Source organism: Passer domesticus, chromosome 5 (genome assembly GCF_036417665.1).
Source record: "Passer domesticus isolate bPasDom1 chromosome 5, bPasDom1.hap1, whole genome shotgun sequence".
In the NCBI taxonomy this organism is placed as follows: Eukaryota; Metazoa; Chordata; class Aves; order Passeriformes; family Passeridae; genus Passer; species Passer domesticus.
The window spans coordinates 67,606,260-67,621,103 of NC_087478.1; the positions used below are offsets into that span (position 1 = coordinate 67,606,260).

The 14,844-nt window shown below is 39.7% G+C and overlaps 1 protein-coding gene across 16 annotated transcripts in view; it reads left to right on the plus strand.

Moving 5' to 3' along the window:
- ITPR2 (inositol 1,4,5-trisphosphate receptor type 2) overlaps positions 1 to 14,844 on the plus strand; it is a 245,188-nt gene that overhangs the window by 45,766 nt on the left and 184,578 nt on the right. For 14 of the 16 annotated variants that reach the window (XR_010362601.1, XM_064420759.1, XM_064420745.1 and 11 more), the window contains 2 exons: positions 482 to 577; positions 12,803 to 12,847. Coding sequence is in view for 15 of the 16 variants with exons in the window: in XM_064420759.1 (XP_064276829.1) it covers positions 482 to 577; positions 12,803 to 12,847 (141 nt within the window). In the remaining variant the exon portion in view is untranslated. The remainder of the gene's footprint in view (positions 1 to 481; positions 578 to 12,802; positions 12,848 to 14,844) is intronic. The other 2 variants (XM_064420740.1, XM_064420741.1) reach the window with 1 other exon arrangement.

Genomic DNA, 14,844 nt, shown 5'->3' on the forward strand with positions numbered 1-14,844 from the left:
AGTCAAGGGATAAAAGAACCTGTGATATTTCAGATGATATGAAGATATCACTTGAATGAAAATTTTTGAGAAGCCCCTAGTATTGACAAAAATAGAGCTAGTGTAATTGGTAAAATAATGTAAGGTGGTTTGCATTTTGCTTTTAAGTAGTGCCTAGTAGTGTAGAACAGCTCTCCTTACTTTCTTGAGCTGCAGATTCACACTATGTCACTACAAAGAAAAATCTGGCTCATCATGTTTGCAGGGAATAGATTAATGAAAGCACGGAAAGTAATAGGAGGAGTGTTTCCTGGCACTCAGCAAAAAGTAAATGTGAGTAGTTGTTATCTATGGTGAGCTTCATGTATGCACAAAATTCCTCTCTTTGGCAGGCTGTAAGGATGTTGTTTGCATATTTTTATTAGGAGTGAGCTGCAGGAAATGTCAGTGACCTGAAGTATGATCTTGAGGAGCAGGATTAAAATCTAAATTTTTCTTTTAGGTTGTCCACCATGACCCTTGCCGGGGAGGGGCAGGACAGTGGAATAGTTTGTTTAGATTCAAGCATTTGGCAACTGGAAACTATTTGGCTGCAGAGGTAAGAATGCCAGTTAAACAAGGGTTTGTGTGCTGCCTAACCAAGTCCTGCTGGTTCAGAACTGCTGTAGCAGGTGGGTCTGCAGTGTAGATCTTCACAAAGATCCTGCACTGGGTGCCTGCTGTGTCATACTGTATTGCTCCATCCAGGGATTGCAGGGCAAGCACTACTGTTAATATCCACCATGTTTATACTGAAAACCCTTGGGCTCATTTATCTCTCTGCTCCTGTTTGCCCTTAATTTTTGGAGTGGTGTTGTGACTATGTATTGGTGTCGTGCAAGTTCATTGTGATTATATAGGCTGCAGGGTTCTGCTATTGCACCTCTTGCCTTTTGACTAAAATTTGAATTAAAAAAGTTCTGAGGCAGTCTCTGCCCCTTTTGGTGGAATGGAAGGTCCCAGAGGAGAAAGAAGATCTTGCAACTTGTCTGGTTACTATCTGGTCTTTGTATTAAGGCAAAAGAGTGCTGTGACTTCCCAAAAGAGCAGCTTAATATATTTTAAGACTCCTTAAAAATAAAATATCGCTCTTGACAAGCTGGAATATAGCAGATAATACCAAGTGTATGAAATGGTACAGCCTTGGATATTTTAATGGTTGCAAGAAGCTGTGAACTTTTTGAGTCATGTGTAATCCATATTAACACAGGTCTGTGTACAAGTTTTATCAATGGAGTTAAAAGTAGGGTTTTCCCCACTGCTTCAGTTAGGTTTGCTTGTTTTAACTTATGGTTTGAAGTATGAGTGCAAAAATTTACTGCAAGAAGAAAGCTATAAATTACTATATGTTAGGGAACCCTGAGAAAAGACTTGCTCTGTCTGGCTTGAGTTAGATTTACTGCAGTGCAACTTCTGTATGCAGACAACTCTTTAGTATTCCCAGGGTGCTGCTTTTGTGTTCCAGCTCCTGTATTAGCCTGTACTGAATTCAGAGGAAGAACAAACAGGAACTATCAAGGCTTCATTTACTTATAATTCTGTCAAGGCCACTATCAAAACATAAGCAGTGGACTGCTAATAATAGCTAATTTTCAAGAGGCAACCAGTACTCCCACCTGAGAATGGGAGTATTTTTCTTTCTGCTTATAGTGACAGATGCTCCCAGTAGGAAGATTTTACTAGCTTGAGTTGATGGAGAGTCAGGAAAAGCATTGAGCATACTGATGGGCTTCTTTCTTCCACCAGGGTTTCTGTCTGGGGGATTTTTAGGTGAAAAATCTTCAGGTGAAGCGGTGCCATGCTGTATTGAATGTCAGACCTGTGTTAGGTCCTTTCTATCTCTAGAAAGGAAATCCCTATCAGGCAGACTTGTAATATGGAGAGTATAATTAGCAACAGCAGAGTGAGAGCTGGAAGAGCTTTTGGGTTGAACAGAGGTGATCTGCTGAGACTGGAGAGCTGCATTGGTGTCTGTCTGTGAGGTGTAAAATACCTGTAGTGGAGATATTAAAGGTACTGCTGTAATAAAACCCTGTGAACTGTATTTTGCACAGTTTGTATGTCAGGTATAACACGCCAGCCAGACACATCAAAGATTTATGAAGAGGCAGGCAGACACCTCGTGTGCATGACCCAACTTTAAATCAATTGGGCAAAGCCTACTGAGCACTTATCTGCGCTCTGGCAGCACAGGGAGATTACTCATGGTATGGATTATCAACAGCATCACACAACCTGATTTTGTTTAAGCCTCCTTGATAAAGGTATCTAGAGTAGAATAAAAAGTACAAACACAAGAAGAAAATTTACAAATCTTTTAAGCATTATGTTGTTGGCTATTGATGCAATTTCTGTCACAGTTTGAGCTGTTGTAAATCAGGATTCATCACTGTTTATAACTGTCCTTCATCCTCCCTTAAATCAGCTTGATGTGTGCCACGGAGGTTTCTGCAGGGGAGTCTTGCACGGGTCAACTCTCAGATAAGGAGCAGAAGCATCCTTCTCATGGGTGCCTCCCTTTTCTCCTCTCATACCTTGTGTGAGCAGCCTGTGCCTTCTCTTTTCCTTGGAGTCATCCTGTGTCAGATTTAACTGGTCAGTCTAGTCTGGGATTGGTGGGTGGTCAGTACTGAGCCTCTGTGAAGAGGTGCCCCTGCAGCTTGTTAAGGCTGGGGAATGATCTGGGAACTAAGAAAAGCGAAGATGCTTGCCTCAAAGAACTAAGGAATTTAAAGCTGATAAAGGTGTTTCAATACTACAGTAAGTGAATTAATAGAAAAAAAAGTTAGGCAATATCATTGTTCTGTTAAAATAGGTGACAACTTCTAAATCTAATTGTTATAAACTTGACAGGATGAAGTCAGGATGTGTAAATCCTAAAGTCCATGTTCCTTAGAAGTACAATCAGTCATCCAACTTTTGTTGCCTTTCAAAGACCTCTAAGAGCTCTGACTTCTGACACAATAGGCATTATTTAGCCTAATTTCAATTATTGTGCTTTGAAGTTCTTTAAGACCTACTAATACCTTAAAGCAACCTAGATCCTTCTCCCACACTTTGGGCTGAAGTTGAGCCACCCTGAAAGGCCCACTGCTGAAGGAGTCCCAGTGGGAGACACTTGGTGATTCCACACACCTGCAGTGCCATTTCTCTGCTGTTCTGCACACCCTGGGTCACTCAGAGTGTCTGTATGCTCTCATACAAGTACTTAAGACACAGGAGGAATATACTGAAGAAAGGGTTTGCTATTTGGTGGTAAGACTTGGGACACTGGAAATCTGGGTACTTGGTAATGTCAGACATTGAGACCTTAAGCCACAGGCTTAGACATTCCCAAAGAAGTAGAACCAAATACTCAGCTGAAAAATTGAAAAGAGAAATTGTTTTCTTTGGAGACAGCAGGAGTTCTGCTGTTAGTGTAATAAGGGCTTCTGTTTACCCAAAAGCACTGAGCCAGATCTTCAGCAGGAGATTTAGGTACTAAGCCACCAGCTAAGATCCAGGCTGCTGAGTTTTATTCTCAGAACAGAGTTTTATTCCCATCTTTACAGAGTCAGCAGTCTTTTAGAAAAAGTTCTGCTGAAGATCCTTTTTATAGCCCTGGTTATAGGAAAATGACCCAAGTTATTTTGAAGCTTTACATTTATAAAGAGAGGTTAGGTGAAAATTGAATGTTTCGAAATAACAAAGATTTTCCCAAAAGTCTTTTCAGTGCATGTAGCCCATGCAGAAGGCACCCAAAGCTATCTGTTTGTGTGTGGGAGTGAGCTGCAGTTTGGTTGAATAGCTTTGCAGATGCTGCAGGTTGGGACCACACAGCTGTGCCTTTCTCATGAACACACGTAACCATTTCAATATTTTAAATTGCCAAGATAAAAGTCTCTTTGAATTGAATATCAGCTTATCGATTGTGCTGAACCAAAACATGCACTTTTAATATTGTTCTCCACATTTAGAGCAGCTCCGGTTCTGTGATTTCTAAACTGGGCAATTGATACTGAAACTATTAACACTTGTTTTATGAGGCTGTTAAATGGATACGTGTGCCCACACACAAGAAATGCAGGATAAGTCTGTCATTTCATATTCAACTTCTCAGGTGTGGCTAAAATAATTACAAAAGACATCTGCATCTATCAAATCACATGTTGGTCTCATATTGCAGTAGACAATAGATAAACCACGCTATGTTGTTTGTGAAACCTTGTGAGCATGTACATAATCACCGTGCAGAATTCGTAAGAAAAAATCTGTGATAATTCTGTTTTACCTAGCTGAATAGATTAGTTACTAGATACCTTGGCCAAAACAGGGCAGTAAATCTAGTGAGGTCTTCAACACCAAATTAGCTCAACTAAACTCAACAAATTAAGATAAGTCAGGTAAAATGGTAGCCTGAATGTTCACATTTTGTGCTTCTCCAGAACTGTGGCCATAAACAATTACTGCTGTAGAAAACTTCTCTGGCTTTCTTGGGGAGTTCTCCTTCCTTTCTCTGTAAGAGTGAAAGGGCAGCTGTAAAGTGGATCAACTCTGATCAGAGTTTTGTTGTAAATTCTGTTAGTAAAATCCTGCATGAAACACTCCTCCAGTTTTAGGATTATTTTAGCACTAAATACTCTTTTGAAGGTGGGAATGACTGAATTCAGTTGGGCTGAGCAGCACAGGGTTACACACATGAGATGAAATGACAATTAGATTAATATTAACTGAACAGAAAGTGCAGTCCAACTTGCAAGGCTGTAGTTCAGTGGTGGAGCACTGCAGCAGCAATACAGGCTTCAGAAATGTCCTTTTTCCTCACTTATTGGGTTGTGCAGACACAAGGTCTCTGAGGTGTTGTAGGCATGGACTCCAGGGCATGGGGTAGAGGGAATAGTCTGTGCTGCAACAGGGTCACTGAGCTAAGGCACCCAGAGCATGAGTGTTTTGGGTGGGACTGCTGAAGCTTTGCAGGACTGTTAGCTGATTTTCACCACACTGTTGTGTAAAACACTTGCTGAGAACTCTTGGATCAATGGCTAATAGAAGTTACTCATATTTCTCTTGTCTTTCTTGAATAATTTTTTCCCATGTTATCTTACTCTACTTTTTGGTCAAAATTGCCCCAAGCTGCCCCTTTCTTTTCAAAGAAGCTTATGTATATAGTTCACTTTAAATTGAGAATAGCTGTTAAATTTTGCTTTTACAGTCCATGGCAGGGGATTGGCACTAGAGGATCTTTAAGGTCCCTTCCAACCCAAACCATTCTATGATTCTGTGATTGAAAATATTAGCCTGCCATGTTATAGATATTATGCTATGCATTTATGCAGATGGACAGGGCCATACCCTTCATAGTAAATTTAAGCCTGTTGTAATAATCATTTGATTTGGATCATGATGGAGATAGCTGAGTACATACTCAAGTTAATATTGAGAGAAAATAATCCTCTCCTGACTTCTGAATAGTAAAGAGTGTCACGAGAATCCCACAAGAATAGAAAACAAAGCATTTAATGAGATTTTAAGATCACATAATTGTCTGGGTAATAGTATACTCGGCATTAGCTAAGATAAAAGAAATGTAAAAGGCAAATAAGTTTTTAAACTTGAGGCTCTAAACTGGGATTAAACTCCTGGTACCCTGAAGAAAATGTCTCTGTAGTTTTACGGACTTTTCTTCTACCTCCTTAAACTGCTGGAAAATGAAGTCCTGCATAGGGTATTTTATTAAGGCATTTGAAATTGACTATTTGAAGTCCATAACTTAGGACTTTTGTTATCCACTTGTTGGAAATTGGACTACTGATAAAGATGTTTTTTATTTAGGAAGCAACAACAGAACCACAGCTTGCCACTGTAATTTTATTTTCTTTTTTTGGATGACATGGAAACAAACCTTTGCAGAAGGACTTGTTCATGCCTTGGTCATGCAGAGAGGGAGAGTACAGTGTTAAATGCTCTGTGATTCCTTCTGCCTTCAGAAGAGTGAGGAAAGTAACAAATAAAGTAAAAATGGCCTTGTTTAACTGAGATGTGAGCTACCTTTTGCTCCGGAACAGTTTGTAAGCTAGAGAAAATGCCAGGAGATGGCAGCATCTACCAAGGCCTTCATACATCTCCTCAGAGATTTCATTCCTTGGTGCTATAGGACCTCCTCACGTGGAGATTGGGAAAAAACAGCCCCAGAGGAAGATTTTGAAGCAATGTGTCTTCATTAAATTTCAGCATAGCATTGTGATTATTTTCTGTCAGTTTAGCTCTGTGATTAAAGGTTCTCATAAGAAAAAGGGTTTGCCAAGGTGACAGGATAAACTCAGTACTGGAAGCCTTGTTTCAGTTTTTCTGTCTTGTAGGAATGTGGGTTTGTTTTTATCCTTCACTCATATCCATATATCCTCATATCCAGCTATGCATGAAGAGATGTAAGAGATCCAGAGGAGGAGTATGGATTACTGATTTACAGAGCCAGCCTGACCTGTTTTGCAGACTTGGATATGGCTTTTTAAAGTGACAGATCTAGATGTCTGTTTAGCAAAACCCAGAACTAGATTTCTCCAAGGATTTTTAGAACCTTGAGAATGCAGCTAAATTTCTTGACCTGACTTGTCTTGACTTTGGAGGAATCTGCTTGTGTGTAAATACCTTCATAAATCTGGATCTCAGAGGAAAGTTTTTCCCCCCAGCCAACTCATTTTCAGTTGTGATCTGCGATAGTGTTCAGGTTTTTTGATCCTGCCTGAAGCTGGCTACACTGGCGCCATGTTTGTATATATACAAGCTTTAGGAGAAAGGAAGTACAAAGCTATTAATACAGCATTTATTGTCATTTAGTCATTACAAGGCCTAATTATCTTGTTATTATTATATGTCTTCCAAAACAGCAAATGTAGATATGTGGTGTGTCCTTAAGTGCATTATTTTTATTTTTTCAAGATCACATGAGAAGCTTTTATTCAGTTGTATTTGTGCTTGTTTGTGATGCATGATGGAGGTTTCCAAGACTTCCCTCCTTTGTTTTTTATTGGTTTTGGGGTTTTGTGTGCCTGTGGTTTTTGGTTTTGTTTTTTTTAACAGTAGAAATGTCAGCCATGTCTAATTCAATCATCCCTAGTTACTCCTGTGAGGACCGCTGAAAGGCATAATGGGGTATTAATATTTAGAACATCACTCTTGAAGAGATGAGGATGCTTTCTTTTATATAACACAGACAGACACAGAGCTGCGGAAGTTCAGGCTAAGGTTATGTCCCAGCATCTAAGTTACACTAAGGGATCTCTTAGACATTTTTTCTTTCCTTTGACTTCCTCTGCAGAATGGGAAATGGCTGAGTGGGGCTGAGCACTGGTTTCAGGTTTTCTGCCCTTGATCCCTGTAGAAGAAATGGAATTTCCCAGTTACCACTCATAACATGGAGCTACTCCAGCTTATGCTGCTTGTGTGAGTCCTTTAAATTTGTGCTGATTTAGTCATGGCAGAATGCTGGCCTGCCATTGCTTACACAGCAGCTGGAATCAAGATGATCTTTCCTCTTGTAAAGAGGGTGAAAAATCAGGACAGGAAGGTGTTGGGTCTGCTTCTCGTTCCTGGTTTTGACTAGCAGAGGGGCTTGAAGCAGACAAAAAGGTTTAGCTTTCCCAGCACACTCTGGAAGCTTGTCTAATCTGCTAAGACATGGCTCATAAAGAAAAGACAATCCTGAAAGAAAAGGCCTTTTAAGATTTTTAAACTTTCCTCACATGATGATTATCAGGAGCTCTGTGCCGATACTGAGGAGGGATTGAATGGAGTTTAGCAAGGTAGAGTTGTAGCCAGTCTTTGTCTGGCAAGTTAATAAGATGGCAAAAGTCCTTTGAATGCCACTGAAAGTCTTTGAAATTGTGCAAAAGTCCTTTGGATTTATTGAAAGCGAATCAGTATGATATTAACAAAGAACAAAGCAAGCCTAATGAAGATGAAAGATTTGAAAAGTGGATTATTTTTTTGTCCTGGCTTTTCTTCCCCAAAACGCTTGCCCTTGTTGGCTGGGCAACAAGCTGTGTGTTAACAGGCCAGTTATCAAATGAAATGGGGACTGTTTGAGTGTGTTTAATTAGATCCTTTTATGCTTTGTCAGGGTTTTCTTCATAAATGTGGGTTTTAACCAAGTCATTGAAATGTTCATTTAGCTGAAATTTGGCACTCTGACAAGATGCTTTAAATGTCCTTTACCTAGTCAACAAAGTTTGATTAAAATCAGCATGGGTGTTTCTTTCCCATGTTTTGGGAAAGTTTGGGGAACTCCTCTCTTCTTAATTGAGTGTCCAAAAATAGCCTGTTTGGGTACTTTCCATGTATTCCTCCAAGAAAACAACATTCAGTAAAAATCTGGAGTTTCAAACTTATTGGATTGTAAAGGATATCTAGATGCATAAGTAAAATTAAAGCCATGAATAACCTGTGAGATGATCTGGACAATAGTAGAACCCCAGGAAATTATTAAATTATTAAACCTCACTGTAGACTTGTGAGGTTTGAAAACTTTAAGGTGCAACTTTGAGTAGTGTCCTGGTTTAGGGCAAATTTGGGAGAAAACCTCCAAAGGGGGCCCCTCCACCCAACCAGTTTGAGAAAGGTTCCTCGGAGAGAAGTGGAAACAACCGGTTTATTTAACAGGCAAAGCATCCTCCCGCACACAAAATGAACAATACCAGATGACAACACTCTTTCACCGCTCTGAAAAAGATGACAAATTCAGAAAGTCTCTCCTGGGAATGGTCGCTCTGTTGTCGGTCCCTCCGGCGCTGGGAATGACTGCTGCAGGCCACAGGTGCAAAACTCTCGGTGTTTCCCAGGTCTCAGTCCAGAGCAGGCTCGAGTGGTTCCAATGAAAGAGAAAGAAAAGCAGTCCAGGGAAAATTTGGACTGCTTGGCTAAACTAACTAACAGGCAGAAGTGAAAGCAAGAGCAAAAAGCAAAAGCCAAAACAACAGCACAACAGCAGCTCTAAGTACTGCCCCATCTCTGCGTCCTGCCATCTGTGGGGGAGTGAGCAGGCTGATTTCAGAGCCAGTCTTGAAGGCACAGAACATAATGTCCAGCATGAACAGATGACTGGGGATACAAGCATCATAACGTCACCCTAGGACAAGTAGCTTTAATCAGTAGAGATGACAGAGCCTGGAACTTCTGGTGGTCCATGTAGTAGAATCCCTCTCAGGATTAGCAGGTTACTGGTATTCTCTGAGCACCAAATACTAGCAGTAGCACACAAACACACAGAGATGAAAGTTGCCTTCCTGCTATGCAGACTTTACAGATCTTGTAAAGTCACTAGATGAAAATTCAGGAATGAGATTTCTTGCCTGTCCATGTGGTTTTAACCAGAAATAAAGACTTTGTCTATACCTCAGTTTTCCATGTGTAAAAGCTGACTTCATACTTACTTTTACCTGGGGGCCTTCTGCTGTTCCCACAGGATGAGGATGCTGATATATGTATGCATTCAGACATCTAATCTTTTCACAGGCCACTGTGTACCAAGGCTGAGCCTGAAATCTGTGCAAGAGACAGCAATTTTTATACTCAGGAGGACCACTGCAGTACTGACTCCTGAGTCTGAGCACCTTCAGGCTGTCTGAGATACCCGGTGTGCATCACAATTTGGGAATTTGGCTTCTTGAAGAGGCGTGCAACTAAAGCTATTTAAATGTAGACTTAAAAGAAGGTATTGCCTTCTCTGTGGTTGAAAATCTGTCTCTAAACTCCAGAATGAGAAATGTAGATGAGAAACTCCTTTTGTGCTACCATTTTCTTTCCCATTCATGGAAGGGTAAAAAATTACTGTACCTGAGTTTGTTGGAAAACAAGCCGCAGAGGATTAGGATTTCTGGATTATTCTTTACTGAAAAGAATTCTATATGGAAAAGAAGCTGATAGACTAAACGAAAAAAAAAAAACCAAAAAAAAAAACCAAAAAACCCCCAAACAAAAAAATCCAAACCAGACCTAAAACAACATATAATGAAACTATTACAGTAATAGTTTATACAATTGCACTGGCTTAAGCTCTGCAATTCATCTCGTTTTTGGTGCATATTGGCTGCATGCACCTTCCAGTGGCATTTTGCAGGAATATTTACTGCAGTATTTCAGGTACAATTCAGTAAATTGAAATTTCAAGACATCCAATGACACAAAAAAGCTTGAAAGTGTTGAACTTTATTGAAGCCCTATTTTAGCATAACATTCTTACTTTCTAAACACCTGAAGAAAATTTTACTTGATTTCATTAGTAGCAAGATAAAAATATTAATGTTGTTCTTTTCAAGGCTTCTTTTGTTTTGGCAGTTTATTGAAGAATCTGGAAGTGATCTTACATAAATCAGAAAAAGCAATAGGTTTTGTAGTGCTGAGACTGTCACTGTGTCCTTAGGTCATTCTGGGCTGGGATATTGAAAGGGACTCAGAACAGGTGTAATATGACACACAACACTAGATGATTTCTGCCCCTTCTACCTGGAGAACATAGCATAGGATAATAGCACAGGTCTGTTTTTTAGAAACTCTCAGCACCAACAATCTCAGCTGAAATGCAAATGAAAGTGGCACCTGCTGACCAGAGCTGAAAATGGGGTTGTGGATGTCAGCCTGAAAACTGAGTTCCGTTGTGTTTGCGGTTTAAAAAAAATTTTTGGCTTTATTATTTCTGTAACAGCAGGGCAAGAAAAAGCATCATCAAGGATGTACTTTTTTTCTCACCTCAGTCTTCTGTCTACATCACCTTCAGTCGACAAGTGACCTGTTTTGGAAGTTTGAGGGCAGTCTGTTCAGTCATTTTTCAAGAAGTCAGAAAGTGTTAAGGGAGGGAGATTCTCCTAATTTTTCCTGTTACTGTTATAAATATCTCTATATATTTTAATCACCATTGTGTTGAAAGCAAACAGCTGAAGGCTACCAGAATTCAGTTCATACTGGGTAGGCAACTCTATTCACTAGAGTCCTTCAATGAAAACCTGTAGGATCAAGTCCCCAGTGCCAAGTTCTCTGTGCTGGCTCTAGTGACAAACCTGAGATGACCCAGACTTTTTCTTGCTTGCTTGCAAACAACACTATTTGAAGGTAGTATAGAAATTCAGCCTTCCTGTACCTTCTGTGCACCTTTGCAGGAAGGCCACAGTGCACAGCTGGGACTGAGGGGCACTGCCTGCTAATTTTGTCTCTTCTTGATGGGGGACCAAAGGCAGAGAGCTCAGCTTGGCTGCTAAAATTGGGACACCAGAATTATTTTAAGGTGTCAGGTGAACAAATGTCATGTTGAAAGAACTGTGGAAACTTAAGAAGGAACCAAAACTACATGAAGATAGTTACATATGCGTATAAGTTCTAGTTTTTTGGTGTTCGTTCCTGTTGCTGCATAGCAGTAGCAAGAGGCACTTGGATTTGGGAGACTGTGACAATGTCAGGGAGGAGCAAAATGGACTATTTGAGACAGGTGTTGCCACAGGGAAGAAAGCAGGATCTCTAAATTAGGTGTGTAATGGTAATACAGTGGCTAATGCAAAAAATAAAATGGAGACCAAATAAACCCTTGGTCATTTCTGTGTTAGCACGTCAAGTTGTGACATGTAGGGAAGCTATTTTCAGCCACTTGACAAAGATTTGAAAGTTTTCCTCCTTTCTTCAGGCTTCTGTTGTGGAGAAGAGCAGACATTTTGAAGGGTTAAAGAGATATAAATGATTATTTTTCAGTAAAAGTGTTATCAATGTAACAAAATCTCTTCACAACATTTGTCTGTGTAATGTTAGATGCACGATAATGTGCTATTGAAAAGCTCCACTGGGACTCATGCATCTTGCCCTGTGCAACTCTCTTCTGACTCTTCCACACTGGTAATGCCAAATTCAAGCCAAGAAAATGACAGTACTCATCTGTAAGATGTATACACACTGTAATTGCCTAAGAACAAAATTGTCTTTTATAATTTATAATCTTCAGCATTTTTGTCATATCCTGTGTCAGGGAATATTGGTAAATATTGACACAAAATTGTTTCTGCATGTAAATCAATCTCAAAAGGTTTTATGTGCAGCTAGTGAGTGGGTGTGTGTGTTTTTGTTTATTTGTGAATATGTCTGCCTACATAATCCCTCATCTTATAGGCTACCTATTTCACTTGTCAAAAGTATGATATTAACAGCTTTTAAGTAGTAATACTTTAAATTTATTATTGTATAGCATCTTTCATCCAAGCTTCTCATAGTACTTTAGTATTAATTAGTGCTTGATAATTCTGATATGACATAGAAAATATTAATATTAATAATGGTTAAACAGAACTACAGTGTAATGAAATAGTTTTCTCTAGTGGCATTGTCACTCCTGTTTCAAAGATGTGTTAGTTATGAGTTCACTGTCTTCTCCTGTAAAATCTCAGTAGACACAGAGAATGTTATGTTTTTATCTCAATCTATCTGCCCAGGGTCAGTCCTAGAACTGATTGCGTGTGCATGGGTGACTGTAACTGGCTGCATTTAGAATAGTAACTGTGCTTTCTTCATAATCCTTTTTGGGGTTGGTTATTTGAGATTCCTCCTGAGTTAACAAGCTTGATTACAAGATGCTTTTTCTAGAGGTGAGGACATAGCCAGCTAAGTCAGCCAGAAATTGAAGCAGTAAGTCTTTTACTCTCATACTGCTTCTAAAACTCCACTCTCCTTTTACAGGGTGGAAACATAACAGAGAACTGAACCAAACCCTCTCCCCCAGTTACGAAATGTCTGAAAGCTATCAGGGTAGTATTTGACTTCTTTTCTTTTCCAGCTTAACCCACACTACCCAGAAGGTAATAATGAAGGAAAAGCTTTGGTAAGTGGAACTTACATGCTGCATATAGTCTGGGGAATGCTGTATCCTTAACCCAGCACATTCTGACATAAGGAAGCTCTTCTCAGCTTTTCTTTTCCTCTTGTGTTCCAGCTGCTGGGATTGTTTTCCATATCCTGTGTAAGGTATGATGCATCTCAGAACTGGCAATTTAGAAAGTTTTCCCTCACTCTGAGGCAAACGATAAGAAACTTATTCAAATTCTGCATCAAAGTGGCATTAGTTGAAGCTGTTGTGCTTGTTGTCTTACTGCACATATGAAATGTATTAGTTCTTCTCAGCTCAGATACATCATGGCAACAGACTGCCTGGTACAGCATCAAGAGCATTATAGCTAATTCTGACTAATGAGGCCAGACATGGAGATTATGGTGTGTGAAGGAAGTGGAGTTGGGAGAAGTCTTCTTAAGGGGATTCTTATTGTTACTGAGTCAACAAATATTCCCAAAAAGAATAATTCCCCCATCAAATTCATGAGATTGCCTTGGAAAGGCTGAGATCTTCTTCAAAAAAATTCAATTTAATTTCTTTCTGCTTGCCTTACGGCTTTTGTTCTTCAAGAGGACACATTTTCAAGTTTTTCTCTGTACAGGGAAGAAATTTTTGATTTTTCATGAGAAGAAACTCAAGATTCTTACATAATTAAATGCCTTGAGGACTCCAATTTTAATAAAAATGAAGCTTTTCATAGGAGTTGGCAACATTGGTTTTCCATCTTCCCTAATATTTGGCATTTGTGGTGATATTGTAATAACAGCTAAGCTGTCTAGAGAAATGAGAATTCTCTCCTATGAAAGTACAGAAGTTCCACCAGTTGTTTCTCTTTTGTATTGGAATGAAACTTGAGGCCTTTGGAGCTTTGGAATAGAAATCAAAGTCACTTCTAGAGTTCCCCAGTGAGTAGGTGTTAGGCCCTTGTCACTGAGGAGCCAATCCTATTGTACCACACCATACTTATTTATGTTGTAAGTTTGCTCTCTGTAGCCATTCCAGGTCATCTAAATAGTTAAATATTCCCTGGACTGGATAATGGCAAAGGCACAAATGTAATCTAAGCATGAATGTTAAAGGTGGCTTCACTACCAGTTTGTCTTATTCTTCCTGGGTATGGGTTTCAGCTAAAACCCCAGACCAGATAAATCACATTAGAGAAATACTTCCAATAATAATAATTAAAGCTGATTGATAATCAAAGCTGATACCTCTGTGGAAATTTTAATTTATGCAGTCAGCACTTTGCTGTTAAAGATATTTTGTGGAAGATCTAGCAGTTTTTGGTGAATCCAAGTAAATCCAAGCCCACAGGCTCTATTAGTGTGGTAAAAATCCTTTTGGATCCTTCACCCCTTTATAATTGTGTTGAAAATGCCATGAGTCAGCAATGGCTATTTAAGCCTTCATTCTGCCCTGGAGCAACCCAATACAGAAACTTCACAGGAATTTCTTTTATGTTCCAATGATGCAGTGCGTTGAATTGTCCCTCAAAAGTACAAGAATCTTGTAATATTTGGAGTTCTTAGAGGGTCAGTGTCCTGGCTTGTAAAATAAGCATGTATTCTATTTTTGCCATCTGTTGGGGGTTAGGCAGTTTTTCTTATCTCTTTCAAGAACAATGACACTGCCAGGAAGATAATCTCCTGCTAATGGGCTATTGAATTACTCACTGTGGCTGGTAAGATTAGTTACATCATCCCATTGGGAGATGCTCCGCCCAGAGGGAGGAGCCAAGCATCCCTGCCACCATAAAACAAGCATTTCTGAGACCACAGACAGCCTTCTTCGCTGGATTTCCCAGAGGAATCAGGAACCAAGGCCCAGCTGCTCCTTCGCCGCATTTTCAGAAAGGATCTACACCCTTCTGCAGATCGCCGCTCCAGGAGGAGCAGCCACTATCTGGCTGAACTGCTATCAACACCCTGACTTCTCAGGGTGTCAGGTTTTTCTCACTCTGCCAGTGGTTTTTTGCTTGTGCTAAATTA